We start from the raw sequence: 26,302 nt of genomic DNA, 5'->3' as shown, positions 1-26,302 counted from the left end.
CATGCTTTCTGAGCTGAGTTGAATGACAAACAAGTTTGGGTTAAAAAAAGGAGAAGCAAAAATACGTTTGGCAAAAACAGAGAAGTGCCATTCCTTAAATAGTTATGGTAGACTGAGCTTCACCCACGCTTAACAGTTTGAAAGAGCAGTCACAACAGGAGTGGTGCATAGAGGAGCTAGAAATGTAAATACCTGTCTGTTTACATTAATATACCAAAATCATTTCCCCTTGAAGCCTGTGATATATATGGTGATGCTTGGGTAGAGAGCAAGCACCCTCGTACACCCTCAGTCTGCCCAGGTGACCCTTATTGGTTGCGACTTGGAGCCTGGTGAAATTCAACAACCATGACTAGCTGAAGAGCCAAAAGAAAATGAGGACAAAATTTGCATCCCATCAGATTATTATGGACGGGTCGAGTCTGGGTTTAACAAAATTATTGTTCCTTCCGCGAAAAAAGGAGGAGAATTCATCATTTCTATGATACATTTATGTACATGTACTCCAGGGCTGGGCACTTACACAACAGACCTGGCACACAAGGGACATTCTGGACCCTTCAAATCTCTCAATTTGCACAGAGACCCAGCATATAAAGAATATTTTATATTTACCCATTCAGTCAATATACACAGATGCATCTAAATTCTGAATTTGGTCTATACCCACACCTGATGGCTCTTTACATTGATGGCTATGAGTTCAGAACAGAGATGTTGGTTTAATTATAATTCAAAAACATACAATTTAGTAGAAAGTCAGCTAAATCTAAACATAAATGTACCTGAATAATCAAATCCTTGCAAGTTGTATGGAAGACGGAAGTACAATGTATATCTGTATACCACATTAGGTCTACTTTAGTGTACATAATAATATATCTTCCACTTTTCCTCACTGTCGAAATATAATAAATTTTTCATGCCTAATTTTTCAAAATGTGTTTATTCAACAGCGCTTGATTAGCCCTAGATAGACGCAGAAATTCCTAGCTGCACAACAGCCCCTCATTCAAACCCCCCACGCCTGACCAAACCCAGTCAAGTCAAGTTCGAACACTCAATTAAAATACAAACTCTTTTCTCTGGATCTCAGTTATTGATGAAAGGCAGAGGAAAATGCCGTTTCCTGCTTACCAGAAACTCATAATGGGAGCAGACCCCCTTTCAATGGAGCATATTTTTGAGTCTCTAGACAAACAACGAAAATAGAGACACATGTTGAGTTGGTGGTTCTGTAGTATTGTACTTACAAATGTAGTTGGAACTCGGAAAACAAGTCAGGTCTACATCGTTAAAGAGAAATTTGTAACCAGGATTCCAGGACAAATTTAATTATAATAAATTTCATTCTTGAACTCTCTTATCAATAAAACTGTTCAAGATGAGATCTTAATTCCTTCACCCAATCATTTATTGTCAATATTATTACAAGTTTACAATGTATCTCACCCTGGACCGTATAGGGTCCCTGATCTCACCCAAGTGTTATTAAGTTCTCTGTGATAACCACTAGATCTCACTGGAAACAGAGACAACACATGAAATGCTGCAATCCCTTAGCTTTAAAATTTATGTCTTAATCATTACCGGTATTTTAAAAGAAGATATTAAACCAAGAATGGTATTAACAGATAGTTGAAATATATACATTGTTGCTCTAAGTGATTCCATTTCGATCTGGTTGGATGATTGCCCTCTGTGACTTCCAGACAATATCATTTTCTGCTTTTATATTACGACACACTGTAGTTTATTCAAAAGCTTTATAAGGTCAAATGGTCATCTACATGTATAATAACAGACACGTTCGCAGTCACAGGTGAAAAGCACTTGTATTCCTAACAAATTCCTCTGCAAAAATGGATTTTTTCTTTCTTTTTGAGGGGGGGGGGGGTATTCGGTTCTTAGAAGTTCATTTTAGAAATAAAGCCCCAGGTGATATTTGAAGCTTTTCAAATTGATTCTGTCATAAACGGGACGCAAGGTAATTTTTCTTGATGCTGGAATTTAGAGAGGAATGATGATTTGAAGGGGCTCCCATACAAAGTTTCAGAGTTATTTTGGGAAAAAGTTTCAAATCTATGGAAAAACATACAATTAATATTAAAGTGTTTTTTGACAGTGATAATGGCAGTTCAGAGGTACTGCTAGGCTACTCATAAACCTACATGTTAATGTAGATAAAAGTCAATATTTGTAATCAAAACTCTTGCTTCATGCATGTACCTGTAGGTCCTACATTTGCTTTTAGTTAGTACATGTAGATGTACAAGTTGTCCTACATGTACGTGTAGGCAACATATATTCCTTCATTTTTACATAGTACTGTATGTATTTCTCATATTTAATTATCCTATACATGTTTCTTGTTTAATCAAATGTAAAACAAAAAAAATTCATCTTTTAGGACAGTACTTTTAAAAGTACACAAACTGCAGAAAGTGTGAATAATTGAACCACTTTGTCATCATTTAATTCTGACAGTCTCTGCAACGTGAAAGCTCTCATCTTTTCAAAGTATTTAGCTTGCCATACAAAGTTAGTAATAAGTATGCTACGACTATCTTGTACAATATGTACATGTAGGCCTTTATCACACCTTGCCACAGCCTGCCATAGCTCCCAGCATGCCGCTCCACATGTACATGTACAATGTAGGCCCATGTGTGCTGTATTTAAACAGAGTGGCCCATATACAATCATCCGCATACAAGAACTTTGATCTTTGTACCTAGCAGACTGGTCGTATATTAACATTAGTACTCTTCAGAAGCAATATTTTCTCAACTACATATTGAATTATTGGGTGGTATTTATTACAAGTATGTATTACAACTATGCCAAACATTTACCGACATATAGTGCCCAAATACACACGGATGAGCAAAGTGTCCCTGGAAGTAAGTACATTGTTAATTTAGACCAGTTCACACATGAACTTGCAAAAGTCTATTGTTACACTCATTGTAGACAAAGCATGTGTAGGCCTATGGCTATACATGTACATTATAGGTACAGTAATTAGGGATTAATGAAATCCTGATGAAAACATAATTGTAACTTACTGTACAGTACATGCACATGTATAGTATCTATATATGATAATACATTTACATGTACTTGTCAACTTTTTATCTGTAAAAGGCCCCAAATATATCTGTAAATAATGTCATGGATAAAGCTTGATAGCAAACCAAATGTTTAAAAGTATGTCCTCATTTTCAGAGTTTAATATCTATTTATGCACACACTGAACCCTGTGAGCAAATTTGTAATAAATAATTCTTCATGCAACCATTAAAAAAAAAATCAACATTGTGCTCTAAACTAATAAGTATATGCCTGAGGCATGTATCCTATGTGAGATTGATCACAAAGAGCATAATAGTCACATGATCAAAAAACATTTATTTTGAGGAATGTGGAAGTGATCTCACATCAATGGACAAAAAAGTCTAAAAAGAGCTTCATATTGTTTGCCGAGAGAGAGCCAAAATGGCATTTATTGGGACTCATTCAAGGTGTGCGTCTCAGTAGAGAGTTAACGCCCTTCTGGCCGTCAGTAGACAAATGATAACGCAGGTAATTCTGAGTGGAAACACACCTTTTCAGGAACCGAATGAGACACAATTGAGATTCTAAAACCCTGTGGGCAGTCCTACAGCATGTCTCCAGAATGATGTTTATCTTACCCAGTCTTTGTACTCAACTTCACAACGGATTTGCGCAAAGAATATACATACAACAGACAGGCAGCTAACATTCAATGCATGCACACAACCAACGGATTTCACTGTATAAAGTTTTCTAGCATCCACACGCAGTCAGTGTTTGATGTACGTAATATTAAGGTACAACCTGCAGCAATATGTGCTCATTGTTTTCTAAGTCATCTAAACAAATCCGCTTGAACTTTAGCTGAACTAACAAAGCAAAGTGAAATAACAATTAATCCACTACCGGATAATGCTTGAAATAAAGAACTTGGGAAGTTAGCACAAGCCTACATTTATATGCCATGCGAAAACAAACCATTTAAACTTGCAGTATACTACAGTATTTAAGAGCAAACAATGTGATATTTCAATGGGTGTACAAAGGTTTTAAAAACGAGCTCCTTTTGTTGAACTTTACCATGAACCATTGATACATGTATGCCATTTACTATGTTACAATATCTTTAATAGAATCACTGGTCATGGGCTTCGTACACCCCTGGAAATGAATTGAAACAGATCCGAGATTTCAAGCACGGAATCCTTGTTCCACCAGCTACCAGTACCAGAGTTCAGTAACTTCAATTCATCATTACAATTCTCTAGCCAAGAAGACATACAAGATACAGCCCCAGTCCACTACCAGCAAGTACAAGTTTCAAAACTACGCATTCCACATTGTAACTGTAACGATAGCTCATTAATCTCTGCCCCTTTTCACTTCTCCCTCGTTTTCATAGCGCAGCTGCACCTGTGTTCAAGACCCCTTCCATGACAATTGAATATTCTAAACCATTATACTGTCTTCTAATCTGATTTGCGGCTGGAGTAACAAAGCAGCATTCAAATTAGTCTAAAATTAAGAATATATCCTACAACAGAAGCTCCAGGGAAGCAATTATTCCTCTTCTACGACCCCCTCTTAAAGTCTTAGCTGAAAATTTCCTATTTTGCTCATTCAAAGGGAATTAAAAGATAATCTTGGGACAGTTGTCCAACAAATATCAAAGGTAAGTAAACAGATCTGGCCAAATTAAGGGGATTTTTCTAGATAAGCAGCTAGATGAGAATGCTTCCAACAGAGTGAGAGGATTTTTCCCTTTAACCCCAAACCCTAATCATCCTAATACTATTAGCAGTGTATAAACTCAAGGAGGTCTCATCATCATCTCATGTTTTGTATCAGTTTGAATCTTGAGTTTTGTTTGTCCCCCAAGAGTCTCCTTGATAGCTGTTCAGGGTGAATTGGGGGCTCAGACGATCATTTAATAAAAGAGGGTTTCTACTTTCTTGTAATTATTTTCAAGATGCAAACGAATATGTCCGCTAATTACAAGGTCGCTTTGTTAAAGTTACTTTAACAAACCCTTGAAATGCATATAATTCAGCTTCATTCAAAACATCTTTGTTCTGTTGTTGAAGATGGAGAATCAATAGAAATAAAGTTAACAATAAATAGTGTATGAAATACAAAATACATGTAGATACAAAACAATGGACACTAAATTATCATTTTCTAGATATTATTTTGCCAAAAGTATTTGTAAATCACTTCATTGCCTTGCTTTTCAATGTTGAATAAAAACAAAAGTCATACCCTGAATCCAGTATAAATTTACAGTTTTTTAAATGAAACAAAATAAATTTACTAGAAAGTTTTACAAGGAAGTAAAATCAGAATTCTTTTCATAAATTTCAGTATTTCACAACTGAGAGAACCATTTCATTAATATTTCATATTCTTGTTTTAATATCATAATAGATTAAATTTCGTAAAATCAAACATTTTGGTAAGTTGGTATCATTCAAAGAATGGATGAATACATTTGAAATTTAAGGTATTAAACACAAAAATATCAGTTTTAATTTAGTCAAATATAAAAGAGAATAATCAAAATAGTTTTACAAACCTTCCAGTCCAATTACACAAGTCATTTTCTAGACCATGGGCAGAAGATGAAAACAGCAACAATGTTGTGGCAATTGCCAATAGTTTTTGTATGATCCATCTCGACTTCCCATTACAATTCTCCATTGTACAACAGCCTCCATTCGCAGCGTCTCCAAGACGATTGTCTTCTCGAGGTCTCACGTCATGCAACATTTTTCTTTGATCCCTTCCTTATCCCGACACCATTTTAAAACAGTTGTTCTAACAGTGACAGGTCCAAATCCTGACAATCAAAACACGGGAAGTCTAAACTAAAAATAGCGTCTTCGAAGATTCCTGAAAACTTTCGGAAAACGTAGTTCCAGACGATTGTAATCTGAGCCGAGTTGTGCGAGTCACTCGTATGCACCGCGTTGTGTGGATCCAGACGACCGACTCGGTTCCACGCCCGCGAATGGGCCACTGGTAGAGGTACAATGTACGTGGTACCCGTGGTAGCGGTTCGGAACAACTCCTCTGAACTTCTCACCTTGAAATATACTTAAATTACTCCTTAAATGTTAGTCCTTCAGCAGCTTATGTTCCTCTAACCGTTCAAAAATCAATGCTTCTATGTCCTTTCGGTATCAGATGAACTCTTTAATCACTTTAAAAGGTTGGATCGAGGAAAATAATGACTAGATTATTAACCCAACTTGCGAGTGGTGCACCTTCAATGCGAACCCCGTTGAGGAATGAACGCCAAAGTTGCACTGGCTTCGCACAGAGCGTGCGTGACGATACTGGTAGAAAGGTTGCTGTTGTTGTTGTTTAGTGCTATCGGCGTCCTTTCGTTGTGTTTTATAATGTTTATGCTCTTCGAACTTGTTTAGATATTTTATACCACCACTGTTTATATATGTATGTTTCGTTTAAATTTTAATCAATTAAACACAACATGCTATTGTTCCTTAGCTCATATATTGTAGGTTAGGCTGAATTTATCTTGTTTTCAGAAGAAGAAGGGAAAAATTGTTTTGTTGCTTCTTTCTCCCCCCCCCCCTCTCTCTCCCTCTCTCTCCCTCTCTCTCTCTCTCTCTCTCTCTCTCTCTCTCTCTCTCTCTCTCTCTCTCTCTCTCTCTTCTATGAAGAATGTATATAATCTTCATTGGATGAATGTTTGCTAACATGTATTTTTTGATTGGTTGATGTAAAACTACAAACTTTCACTGCCTCCTTTTTTTTTTTAATCTTCATCAAAAACATCAGTGAAGCTGATCCCGAGAAGAGTCATGTTTGATCGGGAGTAATCATTATTTGTTAGAATTCGACATGTCTCTTGTTTCAGTCCTTGATTGAAACCAAAGGCAGAGAGAAGAAATATGATGATGATGATTGTCACTACATCAGGATGTAGTGAAGAAATGTGCATTTCTTATATAGTTTGAAGAGTCTTATTATGAGACTACCAGTGTCTTAATATGCCTACCAGCATATCTTGGGGGCTACTGTTTACTTTAAGATTATACTATGAGTCACAGAGACAGGAAGTTCTTTGTTCTTCTCCACCTATGTTCTGGGAGAAGCAAAGCCCAGTCATTCTGAATGTCGAAGTGATGCAGTAAGGTCCGAGTTACATAACATTGCAGCAGAAAGTTTTTAGTTATTTTGTGGAACAAACTACAGGCCCAATTCGGTAAGAATACGATATCTATTTCTATATATGTTATTTGATATATACTAGAATGCTAGGATGTATCTTAATATAATCTCAGTTGAGTTTGGTAGAATTTTATAGGAGTTTCGTAAAGATGATGTTAGATGTTGTACCTAGCTTTTAGGAGTAGACAAAGAGATGAGTGTGTATAATGTATAGTGTAGAAAGCCGAGTTCTTTGTCTTTGTCAGCAGAAGTTACAGTACATTTAAGTGTTTTAAAGTAGCAAAGATTCTGCTACTATGTAGATGATAACTTGTTTATTATATATATAGTTCATGTCGAATTTAGAGCAAAACTAAGTGTTTGGGAAAGAAACAATTTTCTTTGTTAGTTATTTAGCACAGGAACTTAAGTGACGAACCGCATCTAAATGCGGCCCTGTTCACACTCATGTACGTTTGCTTGTGTGTACTGTTTAATAGTTTACTGCATAGTTTCAATGCAGGGTGTGTTCACATAGATATTTAATCCAGTTTAACTTTAATCTTGTGTCATATATTAATGTGTTGTAATCAGTATCTTTAATTTAGCTATAGGGTTTTTATATGCTTACATGCTGAAACATTTATTCATTATTTGTTTGTTTGTTTATTATCATTACAGATTGTTATCTGAAGGTTGTACCGAAGATATGAAAGCGAAGTTACGAGTTGCTGAATAAAACAGAAGTTGGTTGGACTTTAGCAAATTGTTTCCAGTGTTAATTTTCATCGGTGTGCCTTGTGAATAACAACAGTTGGATTTATTGTTAGACGAAACTCCTTCATATAAAGATTTATGAAGGCAGCCACAATAACAATCGAAGTCTGTTATTCGAAGTCGAATAACAAGCGAAGTTCCACATTAATGAAGTTCGAATAACAATCAAACAGCAATAAGACTTTTTGCAGCCGTTTAATGAACTTGTAAGCAGACCTAGGTTTATAAAGGCCTGAAGTCATGCCTTTATCAGAGCCTGCATTGCGACGTGAAACGACAACAGAGAGGACTTCCAGATCGAAGGCTAGGAGTCTAGCCGGTGTTAAGTTCACAAAGATCGATGTGGAAGCAGGACAAGACGACGCAGCCATGAAGGCTGAAAGTGTCGCGAACTCACGGATGTCTCGTGAGAGTGCGAGGTTGAAAGAAGCCTTCCAAGCAGAACTAGCTGTCATGGACCAGGAGAACAGGCTGGATGCTGTAAAAATCCAGATAGGGGAACAAAAGCAACGACAGGAGGACAGGCTGAATGCTGTAAAAGTCCAGATGGAGGAACGAAAGCTACGAACGCTGAAGATGAGAAAGGAGGTGGCTGCTAGAATAGTGGAATTTGAAGGAGAGGAAGAGAGTGATGGCTCTGAAGCTGCCATCGAACATATTACATTGCCACAGGAACAGCCAGGGGATTCCGTCCACAGATTCTTCGAATCTCAGCAAGACGTGGCAATTGGCACAGCAACTCCTCCTCTTGACAGCACCTCTAACCAGACAGGGTTTGAAAAGATGGCAGAGTCGATGACTGATATGGCAAAGGCCATTATGCAACAGAACATGACCACACAGAGACTTGCTGTTGCTAGTCAACTTCCAAAGTTAGAGATACCGGTATTCAGTGGCGATCCTTTACGGTACAGGCTATGGAAAAATGCCTTTTCAAACTTGGTGGACTCCAAACCCCTCGACGGAGCTACCAAGCTGAGCTACTTGAATAGCTACGTAGCAGGAGAGCCAAAGAAGGTCGTAGAGCACTACATCTTGCTGGGCACAGACGAGGCATATTTCCAAGCCACAGAACTGTTACAAAAAAGATACGGCAGTGGCAGTATTATCAGTACAGCATTTTCGAAGAAGCTGAGCAGCTGGCCACGTATCTTCGACAAGGATCCTGGAGGACTCCGTCAATTCTCAGACTTTCTAGAGCAGGTGGTATCGGCTAAGTCAACGGAGTCATCCTTGGGGATATTGGACTATCCTCAAGAAAACATAAAGATGTTGAACAAACTGCCCCTACATCTAGAAAGGTCATGGCGGGATGAGGTAAATAAATGGCAGACAAGGGGTCTTGGGAACTACCCTCCATTTGAAGTCTTTGCCGAGTTTGTCAGCAGAGCCGCCAACAAGGCCAACATCCCTGAGCTAGAGGGTCTGCGAAGTGGTGAGGCACGACCAAGGCAGTACGAAGGTGACCGCAGCAATCGAAGTGGTGAGGCACGACCAAGGCGGTACGAAGGGGACCGCAGCAATCGCAACCAGCCGAGAGGGAAGACCTTTGCAACAAATGTATCTTCAAAGACAAACGTGGGAGAGTATTCCTCATGTCCGTACTGTGGGAGAGAGCATCACTTGGATGACTGTCACGAATTTACAAAGAAATTGTTACATGAAAGGAAGGGTTTCTTCTTTCAAAAGAACTTGTGTATGGGTTGCGGCGTTGCTGACAGTCACCAGGTCAAGGACTGCACTCAGAGAAAGGTCTGCAAGGTATGTGAAGGGCGCCACCTTGCCTGTCTGCATAGACCAAGGAATAACCAGAGAAGGCCACACGAGGAAGGCTCATCCAAGTGCACCAACGTATGCTCTCTTCCAGATCAAGATGGCCAGGAGCACTGCATGATCGTGCCAGTCTGGGTGAGATGCAAGGACGAGCCTTCCCGGGAGTTCCTCCATTACGCCATCCTAGATGATCAGAGTAATGTAGGCTTCGTTTCGGACGAACTGTGTGAACAGTTAGGAGTACAGGGAACTAGTACCACCCTCCGACTCACCACCATGCACGCAACGGCCAATGTCAAGAGCATGAAGGTGAACGGTTTGCAGGTGCTCGACTTCAATAGGGAGAATGAGATCGACCTACCCCCGTGCTTCTCTAGAGATTCTGTTCCTGCTAGCAGATCCCAGATCCCCAAGATTGAAGTCCTGAAGGAGTGGCCTCATCTTGAGCCAGTTGCTCATGAGTTGATGCCATACAACAGAAGCGTCAAGGTATCGCTCTTAATTGGAAATAACTGTTCCCGAGCCATCCGCCCTCGAGAGGTGATAGCAGGAGGAGAAGATGACCCGTATGCCATGAAGACAGCACTTGGATGGGGAGTAGTTGGCAAGGTATGCCAGACGTCAGTACAGGATGATGGAGTCCTGATCTGCAATAGGATATCTGCAATTGAGAGGCATCCAAAGTTTGCCTATGCGAGTAAGGCCAAGGAGATCCTGGACACTGAGAAAATCATACAGATTCTGGAACAGGACTTCAAGGACTCGGGTGCTAATGGTGAGCCTTACTCCGTGGAGGAGACGAGATTCATGGAGATCCTGGAGAGTGGTATCCGCAGACGTGACGACGGCCACTATGAGATGCCGCTACCTCTGAAGTCTGCAAAGCCAAATCTTCCCTTTAACAAGCCACTTGCTATGAAGAGATGGAAGCAGCTGTCTGGAAGGTTGCGGAAGAACCCCAAATTTTGCGAAGACTACAGAGCATTCATGGATGACGTCATCCAGAATTATGCAGAGAGAGTGCCAGCTGACCGTCTTCAGATACAGGATCGGGTTAATTACATTCCTCATACTGGCGTGTATCACCCTAGAAAGCCCAACAAGATCAGAGTGGTCTTTGATTGCTCTGCTACTTATCAAGGTGTGTCCCTTAATGACATGCTACTTCAAGGTCCAAACACCATGAACAGCCTCCTGGGAGTGCTTTGCAGGTTCCGTAAGGAAGCAGTAGCTGTAGCCGCTGATGTGAAAAGTATGTTCCATCAGTTCTACGCAGCAGCAGAAGACAGAGACCTGTTGAGATTCCTGTGGTGGGAAGATGGAAACCCCGAGAATGCTGTTGTGGAATACCGCATGAAGGTACACTTGTTTGGTGCAGCTAGTTCACCAGGAGTAGCTACGTTCGGTTTGAGAAGAGCTGCAGATGACGGAGAAGAAGAATATGGAGCGCCAGCAGCTAACTACATCAGGACAGATTTCTATGTTGATGACGGCTTGAGATCCGAGCCAGATGTTGCATCGGCGATCCAGCTTCTCAAGAACAGTCAGGCGATCTGTGCAAAAGCAGGTCTAACACTGCATAAGATTGTATCCAATGAAAGGGAAGTGCAAGAGAGTTTCACCAAGAAGGAAGGGCTTACGGACAAAAAGGAGCTTGGGTTAGCTCGAAGTCCATCGACTCTAGAACGAGTTCTCGGAGTCGTTTGGTGCATCAAGAATGACGTCTTCAACTTCAAGATAGAGCTCAAAGAACGGCCTTTCACCAGACGAGGAGTTCTCTCAACAGTGAGTTCATTCTACGATCCTTGTGGCTTCCTTAGCCCCGTTATGTTGAGAGGAAAGCAAATCCTGCAAGAGCTCTGCCGAAGCAAATTGGACTGGGACAGTCCAATACCAGAAGATCTCCGTCCACGCTGGGAAAGATGGCTGCAGGAGGTGCTTGAGTTTGAGAACCTCCAGATACCCAGATGTTACAAGCCACGTGATTTTGGTGAAGTCAAGGCAGTGGAGCTTCACCACTTTTCGGATGCAAGCCAAGAGGGATATGGACAGTGTTCCTACATCCGACTTGTCAACACCCAAGACAAGGTCCACTGTTCCTTTGTTATCGGGAAGTCCCGAGTAACCCCGCTGAAGCAGGTCAGCATACCAAGGCTCGAGCTAACTGCAGCTACAGTATCAGCCAGAATGAGTGGATTTCTGAACCAGGAGCTCAAGTATGACAGCTTCAAGGAATTCTTCTGGACTGACAGCAAAGTAGTCCTGGGTTACATACAGAATGAAGCCAGAAGATTCCATGTCTATGTAGCCAACAGGATTCAGATGATCCGAGACCTGACAGATCCTGATATGTGGCGCTACGTAGACACATCCGAGAATCCAGCAGACGACGCTTCAAGAGGATTGTCTGCTAAGCAGCTTACCCAAGACAGCCGTTGGCTGAGAGGACCAGAATTTCTCTGGACGGATGGTATATTTGAAGTCAACCCTACAAGGCCGCCCGTCCAGCTGGAAGAAAGCGATCCAGAGTTAAAGCGTGCTACTGCCCTTAAAACAGGAGCAAGAGATGAGAAGGAAAGTCACTTCGAAACTAGCCGTCTGGATAGCTTTTCCAACTGGCACAGGGCAAAGAAGGCAGTAGCCAGATGTATTCAACTCAAAGGCAAGCTGCAGAGCAAGGCTGTGAAAATCTCGAGCTCATCTCCAGATGCTGAAAGGCCGTCCTTCAAGGAGTCGCTTTCTCTAGGCGAACTGCAGAGTGCTGAAAGGGTGATCCTTAAAAGTGTACAAGCAGAACATTTCCTGGAGGAAATGCAGGCTCTGAGGAATCTGGAAGCTACAGGAGAGGTCACCGACAGACAAGCAACCAGGGTCAGGAATGCTGAACTCAAGAAGACGAGCTGTCTCTATAGACTTGATCCTTTTCTCGACGAAGATGGAATTATCAGAGTTGGTGGCCGTATAGACAGGGCAAATATTTCCAGAGAGATCAGACACCCAATCATCCTGCCCCGAAAATGCCATGTTACCAGACTGCTGATCGATGATTGCCACAGTAGAGTCAATCACATGGGCCGTGGCTTAACCCACAACGAGCTTCGCCAAAGAGGTTACTGGGTGATAGGAGGTTCCTCTGCAGTTTCACAGTTCATCTCACAGTGTGTAACATGCAGAAAACTACGAGGGCCTCTCCTGCAGCAGAAGATGTCGGAGCTACCGAGGGAGAGAGTTGAACCTTCTGCCCCCTTTACCTACTGTGCAGTCGACTACTTCGGTCCATTCCTTTTAAAGGAAAAGAGAAGCGAGGTGAAGAGGTATGGTGTCCTTTTCACATGTATGTCTTCCAGAAGCATCCATCTTGAGACTGCGAACAGCCTTTCCAGCTCTTCCTTCATCAATGCCTTGAGGAGGTTCATGAATCGAAGAGGAACTGTTCGACAGCTCCGTTCAGATCAAGGCACAACATTCATTGGGGCCAGAAACGAGTTGAAACAAGCTCTACAAGAAATGGACCAGAAGCATGTGCAAGAATACCTTCTAGAGAATGGTGTTGAGTGGATACCATTCAAATTCAACGTTCCACATTCCTCGCACATGGGCGGTGTCTGGGAGAGGCAGATTCAGACGGTGAGAAGGGCCTTGGACACCTTACTTGCTAAGGCAGGCAGCCAGCTTGACGACGAATCTTTTCGAACTTTTATGACAGAGGCAGAATGTATCGTCAACTCTCGACCTCTCACCACTAATAACCTGAGTGACGCCGAAGCACCAGAACCTCTGTGCCCACTCCATCTTCTGACAATGAAGCCGAAAGTAATCTTACCACCACCTGGAAACTTCCAGGGCGAAGACAAGTACTCTAGAAAGTGGTGGCGACGTGTGCAGTATCTAGCCAATGAATTCTGGCTACGCTGGCGCCGAGAGTACCTCCAGCAGTTACAGCCCCGCCAGAAGTGGACGCGAACGCAGAGAGACTTGGCCACCGGCGATGTAGTCATCGCGAAGGAGACTGAAGATGTTCGCCTCCAGTGGCCTCTGGCAAGGGTAGCAGAAGTTTTTCCTAGTCAAGACGGACGCGTTAGAAAGGTAAAGCTCCTCATGGCTGATGGAGCTCTGGACAGTAATGGTAAACGTCTGAAGAAACCTTGTTACCTTGATAGACCCGTCCACAAACTCGTGTTACTACTGCCGGTAGAGTCTTAGGAATAATTAGTTCTGTTGTTAATAACAGAGATGTAAAACTAATCGTGACCTGTCTTTTTCTTTCCATTTCTCTTTCTTTCTCAATCACTTTCTCACTTTCTCATTCATTCCCTCTTTCTAGATTTCTACCTTTATCTTAGTTTCATGACCTTTACGTTTCTTGTTGTTTTATCCTATATTTGCAAACAAGTTTTGTCATTATCATGCAGAAGACAGTTGGGATTCCCCCTCAAGGAGCCTTTATCTTATTGTTGTAAAATATATTTCTGATGTCAGGAGTGTCTTCATTTAATATTTTTACTCATTTACATATGATTATGTAGTCATGTGGTTATCAACAGAAGGAGTTGATTAAGTATACTTTATATACATGTATGTTTAACTTTGTGTATTACACTAATTGTGATTGTTTACCAATCAAGCAGTATTTGGAGCATTGATGGGTAAAGTTGATTTCTCTTAATGTTCATGAATGTTACATGAAAGATCGTTAGAGGTTAATGTTGTTCCTTGGTAGTAATAGTAGTGCAGTATGTCTATCTATGTTTTAGCGTAGTCTTAGATTTGGATATTAAAAGTTATTTTAGTAAATGTTACTAACATTTAAAGGAGCCATGTCACTACATCAGGATGTAGTGAAGAAATGTGCATTTCTTATATAGTTTGAAGAGTCTTATTATGAGACTACCAGTGTCTTAATATGCCTACCAGCATATCTTGGGGGCTACTGTTTACTTTAAGATTATACTATGAGTCACAGAGACAGGAAGTTCTTTGTTCTTCTCCACCTATGTTCTGGGAGAAGCAAAGCCCAGTCATTCTGAATGTCGAAGTGATGCAGTAAGGTCCGAGTTACATAACATTGCAGCAGAAAGTTTTTAGTTATTTTGTGGAACAAACTACAGGCCCAATTCGGTAAGAATACGATATCTATTTCTATATATGTTATTTGATATATACTAGAATGCTAGGATGTATCTTAATATAATCTCAGTTGAGTTTGGTAGAATTTTATAGGAGTTTCGTAAAGATGATGTTAGATGTTGTACCTAGCTTTTAGGAGTAGACAAAGAGATGAGTGTGTATAATGTATAGTGTAGAAAGCCGAGTTCTTTGTCTTTGTCAGCAGAAGTTACAGTACATTTAAGTGTTTTAAAGTAGCAAAGATTCTGCTACTATGTAGATGATAACTTGTTTATTATATATATAGTTCATGTCGAATTTAGAGCAAAACTAAGTGTTTGGGAAAGAAACAATTTTCTTTGTTAGTTATTTAGCACAGGAACTTAAGTGACGAACCGCATCTAAATGCGGCCCTGTTCACACTCATGTACGTTTGCTTGTGTGTACTGTTTAATAGTTTACTGCATAGTTTCAATGCAGGGTGTGTTCACATAGATATTTAATCCAGTTTAACTTTAATCTTGTGTCATATATTAATGTGTTGTAATCAGTATCTTTAATTTAGCTATAGGGTTTTTATATGCTTACATGCTGAAACATTTATTCATTATTTGTTTGTTTGTTTATTATCATTACAGATTGTTATCTGAAGGTTGTACCGAAGATATGAAAGCGAAGTTACGAGTTGCTGAATAAAACAGAAGTTGGTTGGACTTTAGCAAATTGTTTCCAGTGTTAATTTTCATCGGTGTGCCTTGTGAATAACAACAGTTGGATTTATTGTTAGACGAAACTCCTTCATATAAAGATTTATGAAGGCAGCCACAATGATTATAATTATGGCAATGAGAAAAACAAATGTCCTCTTATTTTCAAACCTCGTTTTAACTTCAACTTGAAAGAGCTATAATTTGTCATTACAGAGGGCGCTATACGTATTTGCTGCTCGAAGGTGGCTCAAAGGCCAGGATTTGTTGAGGCAGTACATTACATACAGCTTCCTGGTTTCAATAACAATTAATCCAATAAATGACTACGAACTAAAATTAATTCAGATTTTTAAAAAGTAGATGTATATTGATTATTGAAAGCATTATTTCCAAAGATAATTCTAATTCTTATTATATTCATCATTTCTAATTCGATAAGGCATCAATTTCAGGCTACACTTTATTATTCTAACTTGACAAAAAGATTGCCCATGGATTTTTGAACTACTGACCGCATGATCCTTTTCAACGAATCATCACCGGTGGTGGCAAGGGGGGGGGGGAGTGTGGTATTAATTCCCCCTCCCGTCGAATACTAATTACCGTTACCCCTTTCCATGTAGCAATATTTTTCTTGCCGTCATGCAGTTGAGTCAGTTCCCCATTCCCTCCCTTTTATGATTCCTACTATGCCAACACTACTGAATTTATGTATGACATGAATATGATGGGTGTGCTGTAGAACCCCTCATGATCTAAACTATCTTCGTGAATTTTTCAGGAAGAATTTTGATCATTTGAGTAGTAGGCGTATGATCATTAAAAATACTTGTTTTCCTTATCTTGGTGTCTTCCCTAACAGTAACACAGGTCATCATGGGTTTAGCATCGGTTGCTATAGGGACCAAAATAGACGTTTACTCACCCCGTAAACTTTATACCTTTTAATAGAAATGTATCAACCATGGTGGATTCAAATATCATAACGTCCAATGAAAATAATAGATTCATCATTCACCTCCCCGCGGTCCTCTAACTTTACCCCCTACCAAGATTTAAATGATACGGGACTCTTTCTCCTATTCATTACTCGTGCATGAAATAGCGTCGTCTGCTTCAAAACGGACACAAAGAAGGCTATTTTACCTCCAGTGGAAAACAGAAATCATTTGATAATAATAATAATACCATATCAATCGATTGCTGCTATTGTAATAGTTACGCGGGGGTCCGGATCTTGTTGGGTAAGTTTGGTCGCACCGCCACGCGACCCGACTCCCGTAATTTGAATAGAACAATGTGGCACGCTTCCAGCGCAGCTGCGAGCATACGCCGTTCGTGTGTTCGTGTCATTACTTCGTGCCGCCCATTTTTCTCCTTCTGTGTTATGTTGTCGCCATGGTGTTTCCTCCTGTATTTGATGGTTATTACAGTAGAGGTTAATTATTGCCAGAAGCTCATGTGGTTCTATTGTCTATCTGTTTTTCTCATGCCAGTAATATATCACTCGCGGTTTATATCGACGTGCCTTGAAAAATAAAGTTTATTTTTCATGAGTATACCCCATAGGCAGGGCCCCCTTTGTAGCCCTAACCCCTTAGCTAAACCTCCTTAAAGATGATGATTGATATTCGAACAATCAGGGTTTTTTTAATATCATTTAAGAAAAAGGACAAACAGAATTACAAAGATACAAGATTTGTAGGCTAGAAAAGGATAACACCCTGTGCATCAGATCGATTTCATTTTTAAATATTGACCTTAATATAGTCTATAAAGCTGTAGTCTGGTTAATTTTAAAACGATTTGTCCCTGTGCTATATCTCATGGCAACTGAAGAGGGTTGATGGGGCTTGAGTGGCTCCACCCCGGTAGACTGACGCCCATATAATTGGGCACTTTAGTTTTGCTTATATACATAATGTAGATTCAAAGACAGATTCTGAAGCACCCCTGTTTTTTTCCTTCAAATTGTTCCGCACTTTTTAGAGTACAACTCCAAGATATTTCATAAAACCTGTTAATGGTATCTCATTCAACTCAACTCCAATCATTAGTCCAAATTTGAAGTACAATACTTAAGATGATATTTCTAGGTATATGATAGCCCCCCCCCCCCATACACACCTTTTGGTGTCTTCATTATATATTTCCAGTAAATCAACACTACGCAAGAAGTGATGAATAAACCAATAGATTGGCACTTATGAATTCTTATTGGCCTATATTATGATATAATCCTCCGACACATACTTGAAGCATTATCTCAAAGGAAATATTATTGTAGAATGTCGAATTTATTAACACTTACAAATCACGTCAATTTTATCTCTTTATCTATTCATCTTTCCATTTATATTTTTTCAGCCATATTTCATTTGAACGTCGTTTAAGGCCTGCACATTGAAACCACCTTCGATCAGACATACCTTTATTTTTATTCAATATTATTCAATCCCAAGTTCTCTTTCGTTTTTGCAGCTTTACAAGCAACGCGTGGCAAGCGCGAGCTGCTTACACAATCGCACAATCATTTTCTGTCACTTTATCTTCTTTCAATTCTCTCTCTCTCTCTCTCTCTCTGTCTTTTCCCCTCTTCTTTTCTTCATCTGTCTCGCACGCTGACTCCGTTCGCGTGCTTAGTTATGTTTGCCACCCACTCCCTAACCCCTGGTATTGTATTCAAATACAATCTTTGATCAATGGAAGGGCTACGTAGAGACCCCAACCCTTCACGCAAACAAACAATATAATCTGGACCGAAATTCTTTTCATCAGCCATATTTTTCACCCCCTCTGTATATCTCTTTCCACCTTTTTTTTTTAGGGTCGTGCAGCTGCAAGCTTTGCACAATAATCTATAAAGCTTTCATGGCTGCGCGTGCATGGTATGAACATAATTTGCAGAACAATAAGTGGGGTGGGTGATTTTTTTTTCTTCTTCTTAAAGTTCCGATATTTAACAAAAATCTCTTTTATGAGAGCGAAAATAAACGCGTCATGCGTGTGTCCAATTCATTTTAAGGATAAAAGCGGTGGGGCACAGCGAGGTTAGTCGAATAACATTTATAAAAAAAACATACAATAACAGAAAAGCAGCATTCCTTTAATAGGGATTAAGTAGATAAATGAGAAGGTAGAGTATGTTCAGTCGTTCTGTCTACTTTTTCACAATTAATCATAATTCGGTTTATGGCACTGTACGCACCGAACTCAATATTATAAGTACATGTTATAAGAAAACTATTTTTCATGTTCGATAACCATCCAGACTTGACATTCTTTTGTACATTTTCAGTATTTGTGTATAATTTCAAACAAAATAAATTCATCTCACACTGTCGAACTATATCAAAGACTGCGGTACTAGTTGACAGTGTCCCTTTATTAGAATTTGGTGATTCTCGAAAGCTGAATTTACTCGATGATGCATCTGTAATCGTCTACAAACATTTATTTTGAACGATGAGGGTCAACAAAAACACTAACTCTCGGTGAGGGATGGGGGCAAGCGGGGTGGGGGTGGTCTTCAGCGCCTGTGTCTTGTTTTTTGTATTGATGCCTGAAAATTGCCCCTATCGTCGTTTGGGGCACTTTGCACACATTGAGCGCCCCATCCCTAATATCGCACAGCATTACCTTGAGATGATAACATGTGTTATTTAAATTAATGTGTCCATGAGCATGAGTTCATGCAAAACTAAAAAGTTATTATTTAGATTCAAACAAGGTGAGTAACAAAATAATACAACGACGGATAGAGCATAGGCTATATAAGAGAAACCGAACAATAGGTTATTCAAAGGGATTTAATACGATGGAATATTTTTAGACGTGGCACAGGTCTATAGAACAAGTTCAAACCTATGAGAAGTGTGACTTTGGATTTATCCAGTCACGTCTGCCTCATGTGGCTTTTGGTATGCCAGATAAGGCCAGAGGAGTAAACAAGATATTTTGAGCAAATACTGATAATAATAGATCTCCGGAATAGGAATCGCATTTTTTAATTTTGCGTATCATGGTCGCGCTAAATGAAGTCGAGAGGGTATCAAAAGGTCCAAAGTTTAAATCATCAAGTGCTGTATAGTAGTCAGTTGATATCAGTCGATCTGTGAGCATATATTCATGATCAACCGCAGTTTTATCTAGAAAAATAATGATGGTGATTTGGGTTCTTTGTGTTCTTATCTGCATGTGCTTCAATTAAATTGATTAAACCGTGACTGTGATCAGTGGCATAGCATTGGACAATGCATTCATGGGGCACTGGCATCATATGGGTGGGGGCACGGCTATCAATCAATCGATGGCTGAAATGCTACTTAAAGGGCAAGATCACTCCAAAAATGAATTACTTTCAAAAGAATTGGCAGAACAATCAGACAAACCAATCAAAACAAGTTTTTTATGTGGATGCACTAATATAATATAGAGTAATTTTTTCAGTTAATTAAAGGACAATGTGAATTTGTATGAACCATTAAAATCAATGATTATGAATATACAATATTCAGAAAATAGTATCAATTCTTTAAAGTTCATAAAAGATTTTGTGAAAGGTCATGCACGTAATATGATACAAATCACATAACATGCATGTGCAAAGGCATGGACAAATCAGGTTTGGGGGGATAAAAGGGGAAATTAATTAATTAATGGGATAAAGAAGTTGATAGATAGTTAGCCTCAATGACGCCACAAACATTACTGATAACCGAATTGGCATTTTGTGTAGTGATCATTTTCTAAGTTCCATATAGGTTTTCATACTTAAAGAAAAACACTTCATAACTTTTTATTAGTTATCCGATTTTACTCAATTTTTGTTGTTGCTCTGTTTCTCCTGTTTTTCTGCACCTATTAGTATTAAAAAGCAATTTTATTTTGGAGTGGACTTGCCCTTTAAGTAGCATTTCAGCCATCGATTGAGATCCGTGCCCCCATCCCTCCCATGATGCCATGCAGTACCCCCTGAATGTATTGTCCAATGCTATGCCACTACTCTCTTTAAAAAAAAAAGAGTGAATTTTCACTCTATTTTCACTTTCTTGGGAGTGACGTCCGTGATCACTTGTTTAGGAGTGAAAATCGATTGATTTTAGAGTGCTTTCTAAGAAGAAAAGAGTGAATGTTCACTCTATTTTCACTACATTTTCACTCTACAGAGGAGTGACGTCCGTGATCACTCGATTTTTTTTTAGAGAGTACTTTTCCATCGGTTCTCTTCACCTTACCTTTCCATCTTTTCTCCCATAATATTTGGGTATATAAACCATTACATCATATTCGGGTATATTGCAAGTTACTCGATTATTGATAACGAAATAGCATTTTTGCCCCATCGCCTAGCTCCTCAAAAAATATATTAAACCTGGAATTCGAGGAACATGTGCCTATACGTCTATGTCTATAGCTATTAGTAATATTATTTGGTGAGTGGAACATGGTGTATAAACGTTTTAGTCTGAATCCATTTTGGTTTCATGCACTGGAATATATCGGTATCACCAACTTTGAAAACTACTGTGTGAGGTTGCATGGCTTTATGACGTTTTGGTTTCAAATGGATATGTGTCATCTTCCAACAAAACTGTCTGTATAAAAGAACATTGTACAGAAAATTCTGTGGTTGCTTTTCAGGTGATCCAAATATATTTTCTTGCATTGAGATGAACGATGTCAAACCGATACAAAGCTTTAAAGAATTAAGTTGTCTTTCGTTTTTATGCAACCACATAACAGACTCCGCCTTCGGCACACGCTGAACGTCATGCATGTATGATGAATGGTGGAATTCGACCATCGCCTCTTATTCTTTACAATCTCTCTCCTCTTGTATCAAAAATTATAAAAGCTCGGTATGCTACAATTGAGTTGTTGGATAACTCGGGCTTGTCATAGCTGATCGTTAACTAGAAGACACACCTGGCGTCGTTGAAGGCCGCCTTTTATTTGAGAAAACCAGAACGCAGTGATTGGATCGAAATGATTTTCTCGATAATTCTGCTAATCATACTCCCAAAATAAGCAAACAAGTAATATCTGAATGCTTGCATATTCATCATAGTCATCACAGTTCAGTTACTTCACTTTAAACCATGTAACTTTTTTTTTTAATATTGATGATTTATATAGCGCAATTGATTCGGCAATTGCTTGAGCATAATGATGTTTAACGAAATCGATCATGTAAAGAGAAGAAACGAAGAAAATATAAAAAGAGGACATCGATAATATTATGTAGCATGAATTTGATTTATAAACTGCGACAACACGTATTGTACAAAATTCGATGCTTTCTGTTTTTCAATTCGTATTTTTACAAAAGGGGAGGAAACAGCAATAATATATTGGTAGCTTTGAAATATTATAAAGGTATACATGTAATCATGCATGCATGTCAGTGCAAACATGAAACTGTAATAATCTATCATTTTTGGCCTGGACGCATGCCAAAGATTAATATCAATAATGGTGCACTTCAAAATTGCGCGCGTGCTTTATCAAAGAACAATCAAGAGAGTAGTGATTGGGTTGTGACGTGGTTGCGAGTACAATAACTGTGGCTTAATAACAATTTTAAAGAGAAGATTGTGATTTGGTAAAAGTGAAAAATAGTTCGTCAACTTTGCCAATTGTATTGAACTTTTAAAATAAAGACATGTTACAGTGGCAATGTCACATCAACAATAATTTATGAAGGTATTTAAATAGATATGTCAAAAATATGACGAGAAAAAGTATTAAACTGTGAACCTGTCGTCCCATATTATATAGGCAGTGGCGTAGCTACTGGGGGGGGGGGGCACGGGGCACATGTCCCCAATCGAAAAGCATTTTTCAATTGTAGTCGGGATGATTCTTTGCAACGAGATGACCGAACATATAATTTGGTTAACCAATTATAGCAGTACAAGGTTCACCTCAGACTTGTGAAAGTTCTGGTTCAGTAACTGTCACAGCCCGTGTCACAGTCGGCAAAGGTTGTTTAAAGTAGTTTAGTTTTGTTTCTCGTATATCCATATGTGTTCCCCTTTTATTTTTGTTCATTGTTTATATATACATGTTTATATGTCAGTCTTTAATAATATGATCCCCTCTTATTCTTGTTCATGGAATATATCTACATGTAAAAATGTTATATGAACCTCTGCTCTTGCAGCTGAGTCTGGAATAAAGTCTTGAATGAATGCAGGCGCGGATCCAGGGGGGGGCCGAGCGGGCCTTGGCCCCCCCCCCCCGCAAAAAAAAAAAAAAAAAAAAAAAAAAGAGAGAAGAAGGAAAAGAAGGGAGAAAGGGAAAAAGGAGAAAAAGGGAAAGAAAGATGAGGAAGAAGAAAAGTAAAGGGGGAAGAAGGAGATCGGGGGCCGAAAGGGCCTTGCCTCCTGTTACCCCCCCCCCCAATAAAAAAAAATAAGAGAGAGGGAAGGAAAGGGGAAAAAAAAGGGAAAAGGAGATACTGGCGTACTGATAGACGGGGGGGGGGGGGCTTGGGGGAAATCAAATTCAAACGTGGTTTATTTCTGATTCCACAACGGTGTATTACAAATAATGCTGAAATGACATAATTTCCGAAATTTCTCCTCACTTTTTAGTAAATTATACGTTTGTATGTGTTTGTTGGAAAATAAAAAAATTCCTAAATTTACAACCAGGCAAAAAATATGATTCTTGAGATTCCTACATGTCAGGGCCCGAGGTACGGCGGGGATCGAGAGCCTCGAGGCATCAAAATATGCTCATCTGACCGTGATTAAATGCCTAAAACCCCTAAGCTTCCGGGGGCTTTGCCCCCTGGATTCAATCTAGGGCCCTACGGCGGGCCCTTAGATGATCATCTGACGGTAATTTAATGCCTAAAACCCCTGATTTTTTGGGGCTCCGCCCCCTGGACCCCACGCCAAATAGTGACTTGCCAGTGTCACAAAATAATAAGGTATACACAAAAATATGCTCATCTGACCTTAATTAAACCCCTAAAACCCCTGAGCTTCCGGGGCCGGCTCCGCCGCCTCGACCCCACCTCTTTGAAATTCAGACAAGGATTAAAGAGTATAAAGAACGGTACAACGCATCGTTTTCTTTCTCTAATAATAAAACGTCAAAGCCTCGCGCAGGAGGGGAGGAGGGGGGGGGGGGGGGGGACTGAATTGAGACGAGGATTCAGAGGCGAGAACGGTAATACGAATCTTTAATTATTTGATGAAACGTAAAAGCTTATGCGCTTCGCGCGGGATGGAGGGGGAACTGAATTCAGACGAGGATTAAGAGTCGAGAACTGTACAACGAATCGTCTTCTTCTCTAATGATTAAATGAGGATTAACAGCTTCCGCGCTTCGCGCAGGAGGGGAGGGGGGGGGGGGGGCTGAATTTAGACAAGGATTAGGAGTCGAGAACAGTACAACGAATCGTCTTCTTTATCTAATGATTTAATGAAACGTAAAAGCTTCCGCGCTTCGCACGGGAGGGGGGAACTGAAATCAGACGAGGATAAAGGGTCGAGAACGGTACAACGAATCGTCTTCTTTCTTTAATAGTTTAATAAAAACGTCAAAGCTTCCGCGCTTCGCGCAGGAGGGGGAGGGGGAGGAACTGAATTTAGACAAGGATTAAGAGTCGAGAACTGTACAACGAATCGTCTTCTTCTTTAATGATTAAATGAAGATTAAAAGCTTCCGCGCTTCGCGCGGGAGGGGGCGGGGGGAACTGAAATCAGACGAGGATAAAGGGTCGAGAACGGTACAACGAATCGTCTTCTTTCTTTAATAGTTTAATAAAACGTCAAAGCTTCCGCGCTTCGCGCAGGAGGGGAGGGGGGCTGAATTTAGACAAGGATTAGGAGTCGAGAACAGTACAACGAATCGTCTTCTTTATCTAATGATTTAACGAAACGTAAAAGCTTCCGCGCTTCGCACGGGAGGGGGGGAGCTGAAATCAGACGAGGATAAAGGGTCGAGAACGGTACAACGAATCGTCTTCTTTCTTTAATAGTTTAATAAAACGTCAAAGCTTCCGCGCTTCGCGCAGGAGGGGGAGGGGGGGGACTGAATTTAGACAAGGATTAAGAGTCGAGAACTGTACAACGAATCGTCTTCTTTCTCTAATAATTTAATAAATCGTAAAATTTTCCGCGCTTCGCGCGGGAGGGAAAAACTAAATTCAAACGAGAATTATTTTCGAGAACGGTACAACGAATCGTCTTCTTCCTTTAATAGTTTAATAAAACGTCAAAGCTTCCGCGCTTCGCGCAGGAGGGGGAGGGGGGCTGAATTTAGACAAGGATTAAGAGTCGAGAACTGTACAACGAATCGTCTTCTTTCTCTAATAATCTAATAAATCGTAAAATTTTCCGCGCTTCGCGCGGGAGGAGAAAAACTAAATTCAGACGAGAATTATTTTCGAGAACGGTACAACGAGTCGTCTTCTTTCTCTAATAATATAATGAAACGTCAAAGCCTGGGAGGGGGAAACTCGCCCCCCCCGCATTACGTCACTGTTGGTCACCATAACGTACCAATATTTGGCTCGCATAATTTCAAATTTGGGCCCCCCCCCCTAAGAAATCCTGGATCCGCGCCTGAATGAATGAATGAATGTTAATTAATATGATCCAAATGGACTACAGTTGATCGCACATAACTAGATATTATCAAGTCCATGCTCATAATCACAACACACGGGAACAAAGTTCTGGTAACAATTCTTTGTAGATAGAGGGCGATATATACTTATAATACATGGCAAGCGATTTTGAAATTGTAGGAGATAACAAGATGAACAAGCTATTGAACGTAATAATGAAAAACATGAATGGGTAACATGCGAAGATTGTATATCTATACTTTAAAATACCATTCTTAATGCCAATACACAAGCAGTAGGCCTAAACTTTTGACGAAGAGGATATTAAATCAAAACAACTTGAAATTTATAGAACCAGGGATGCCCATATAGGTGCGGGAAAATGGTTCTAGAGGAATACTGGGGGTCGGGGGGGGGGGGGGGGGGCTGGAGGGCTTTGTTTGATTTCTTTTGCATTCACTGTCTACATAATTATGCTTAATTAAGTTTTTTTAGGGGGAGGGGGCAGAGGATAAAGAAGGGGAAGGCTTGAGCCCTAAACTCCTCGGGCCGCTACTATAGGTCAGGAGTTATGTCAATGGATCTCCCACTGTCGAGAGCTTGTTTTATATGTATATTTTTCATTAAAAAAAATAGAGAGCCACGTCTGATTTACTGTACAAAAAAAAAGCCAAACAAACTAGAAAACAAACGAACCTGAAGGGGAGGTGTAGAGACGATAGTTTATCCAAATACTGAGGGAAGGTGAGTAGGAAGTTAAAGCTGGGGCAGGATGGGACTTGATGCTTACCTATGGGACCAATGTGGAACATTATCCATTAAACTCTGTATGAAGCATTATATACAAAACGAGAACTTCAATATATTTGAAGATTCCAATTTTATATATTCCCCTTGTCAAACCTTCAGCCTAGACCATTAGAAGGTTTTTAAAAAAAAATTACTATTTCACTCTTTAGCAGTATCAAAGATTTCTAAAAAAAAAAAAGGGAAGCACTTCTCGTAAATCAAATGATAGTGTTCAAGACAGAAGTTTGAAAATAATTATTTGTGTGTGCTCAGTTCTTTTGAGAACAAGAAACAAACAACTTTGCTTATAGGCCATACGTCTTCTTGCAAC

At 39.8% G+C, this 26,302-nt stretch overlaps 2 protein-coding genes across 2 annotated transcripts in view; one reads left to right on the top strand and one right to left on the bottom strand.

Moving 5' to 3' along the window:
* The window catches only part of LOC580881 (meteorin-like protein), a 39,792-nt gene extending 33,427 nt beyond the window's left edge, over positions 1-6,365 (bottom strand). Inside the window, exon 1 of the mRNA XM_780911.4 lies at positions 5,630-6,365. Within this exon, the coding sequence (XP_786004.2) occupies positions 5,630-5,823 (194 nt within the window). The 5' untranslated portion in view covers positions 5,824-6,365. The remainder of the gene's footprint in view (positions 1-5,629) is intronic.
* A 1,882-nt stretch (positions 6,366-8,247) lies between these two features.
* On the top strand, positions 8,248-13,983 carry LOC115923717. The gene has a single exon (XM_030984976.1). It carries the CDS (start codon positions 8,248-8,250, stop codon positions 13,981-13,983), a length of 5,736 nt encoding a protein of 1,911 aa, XP_030840836.1.
* The last annotated feature ends 12,319 nt before the right edge of the window (positions 13,984-26,302 follow it).

This window comes from Strongylocentrotus purpuratus, unplaced genomic scaffold (assembly GCF_000002235.5).
Source record: "Strongylocentrotus purpuratus isolate Spur 01 unplaced genomic scaffold, Spur_5.0 spur5_scaffold_14, whole genome shotgun sequence".
Classification (NCBI taxonomy): domain Eukaryota; kingdom Metazoa; phylum Echinodermata; class Echinoidea; order Camarodonta; family Strongylocentrotidae; genus Strongylocentrotus; species Strongylocentrotus purpuratus.
Note: the sequence above shows the minus strand (reverse complement) of the source record. Positions and strands in the feature narration are given on the sequence as shown.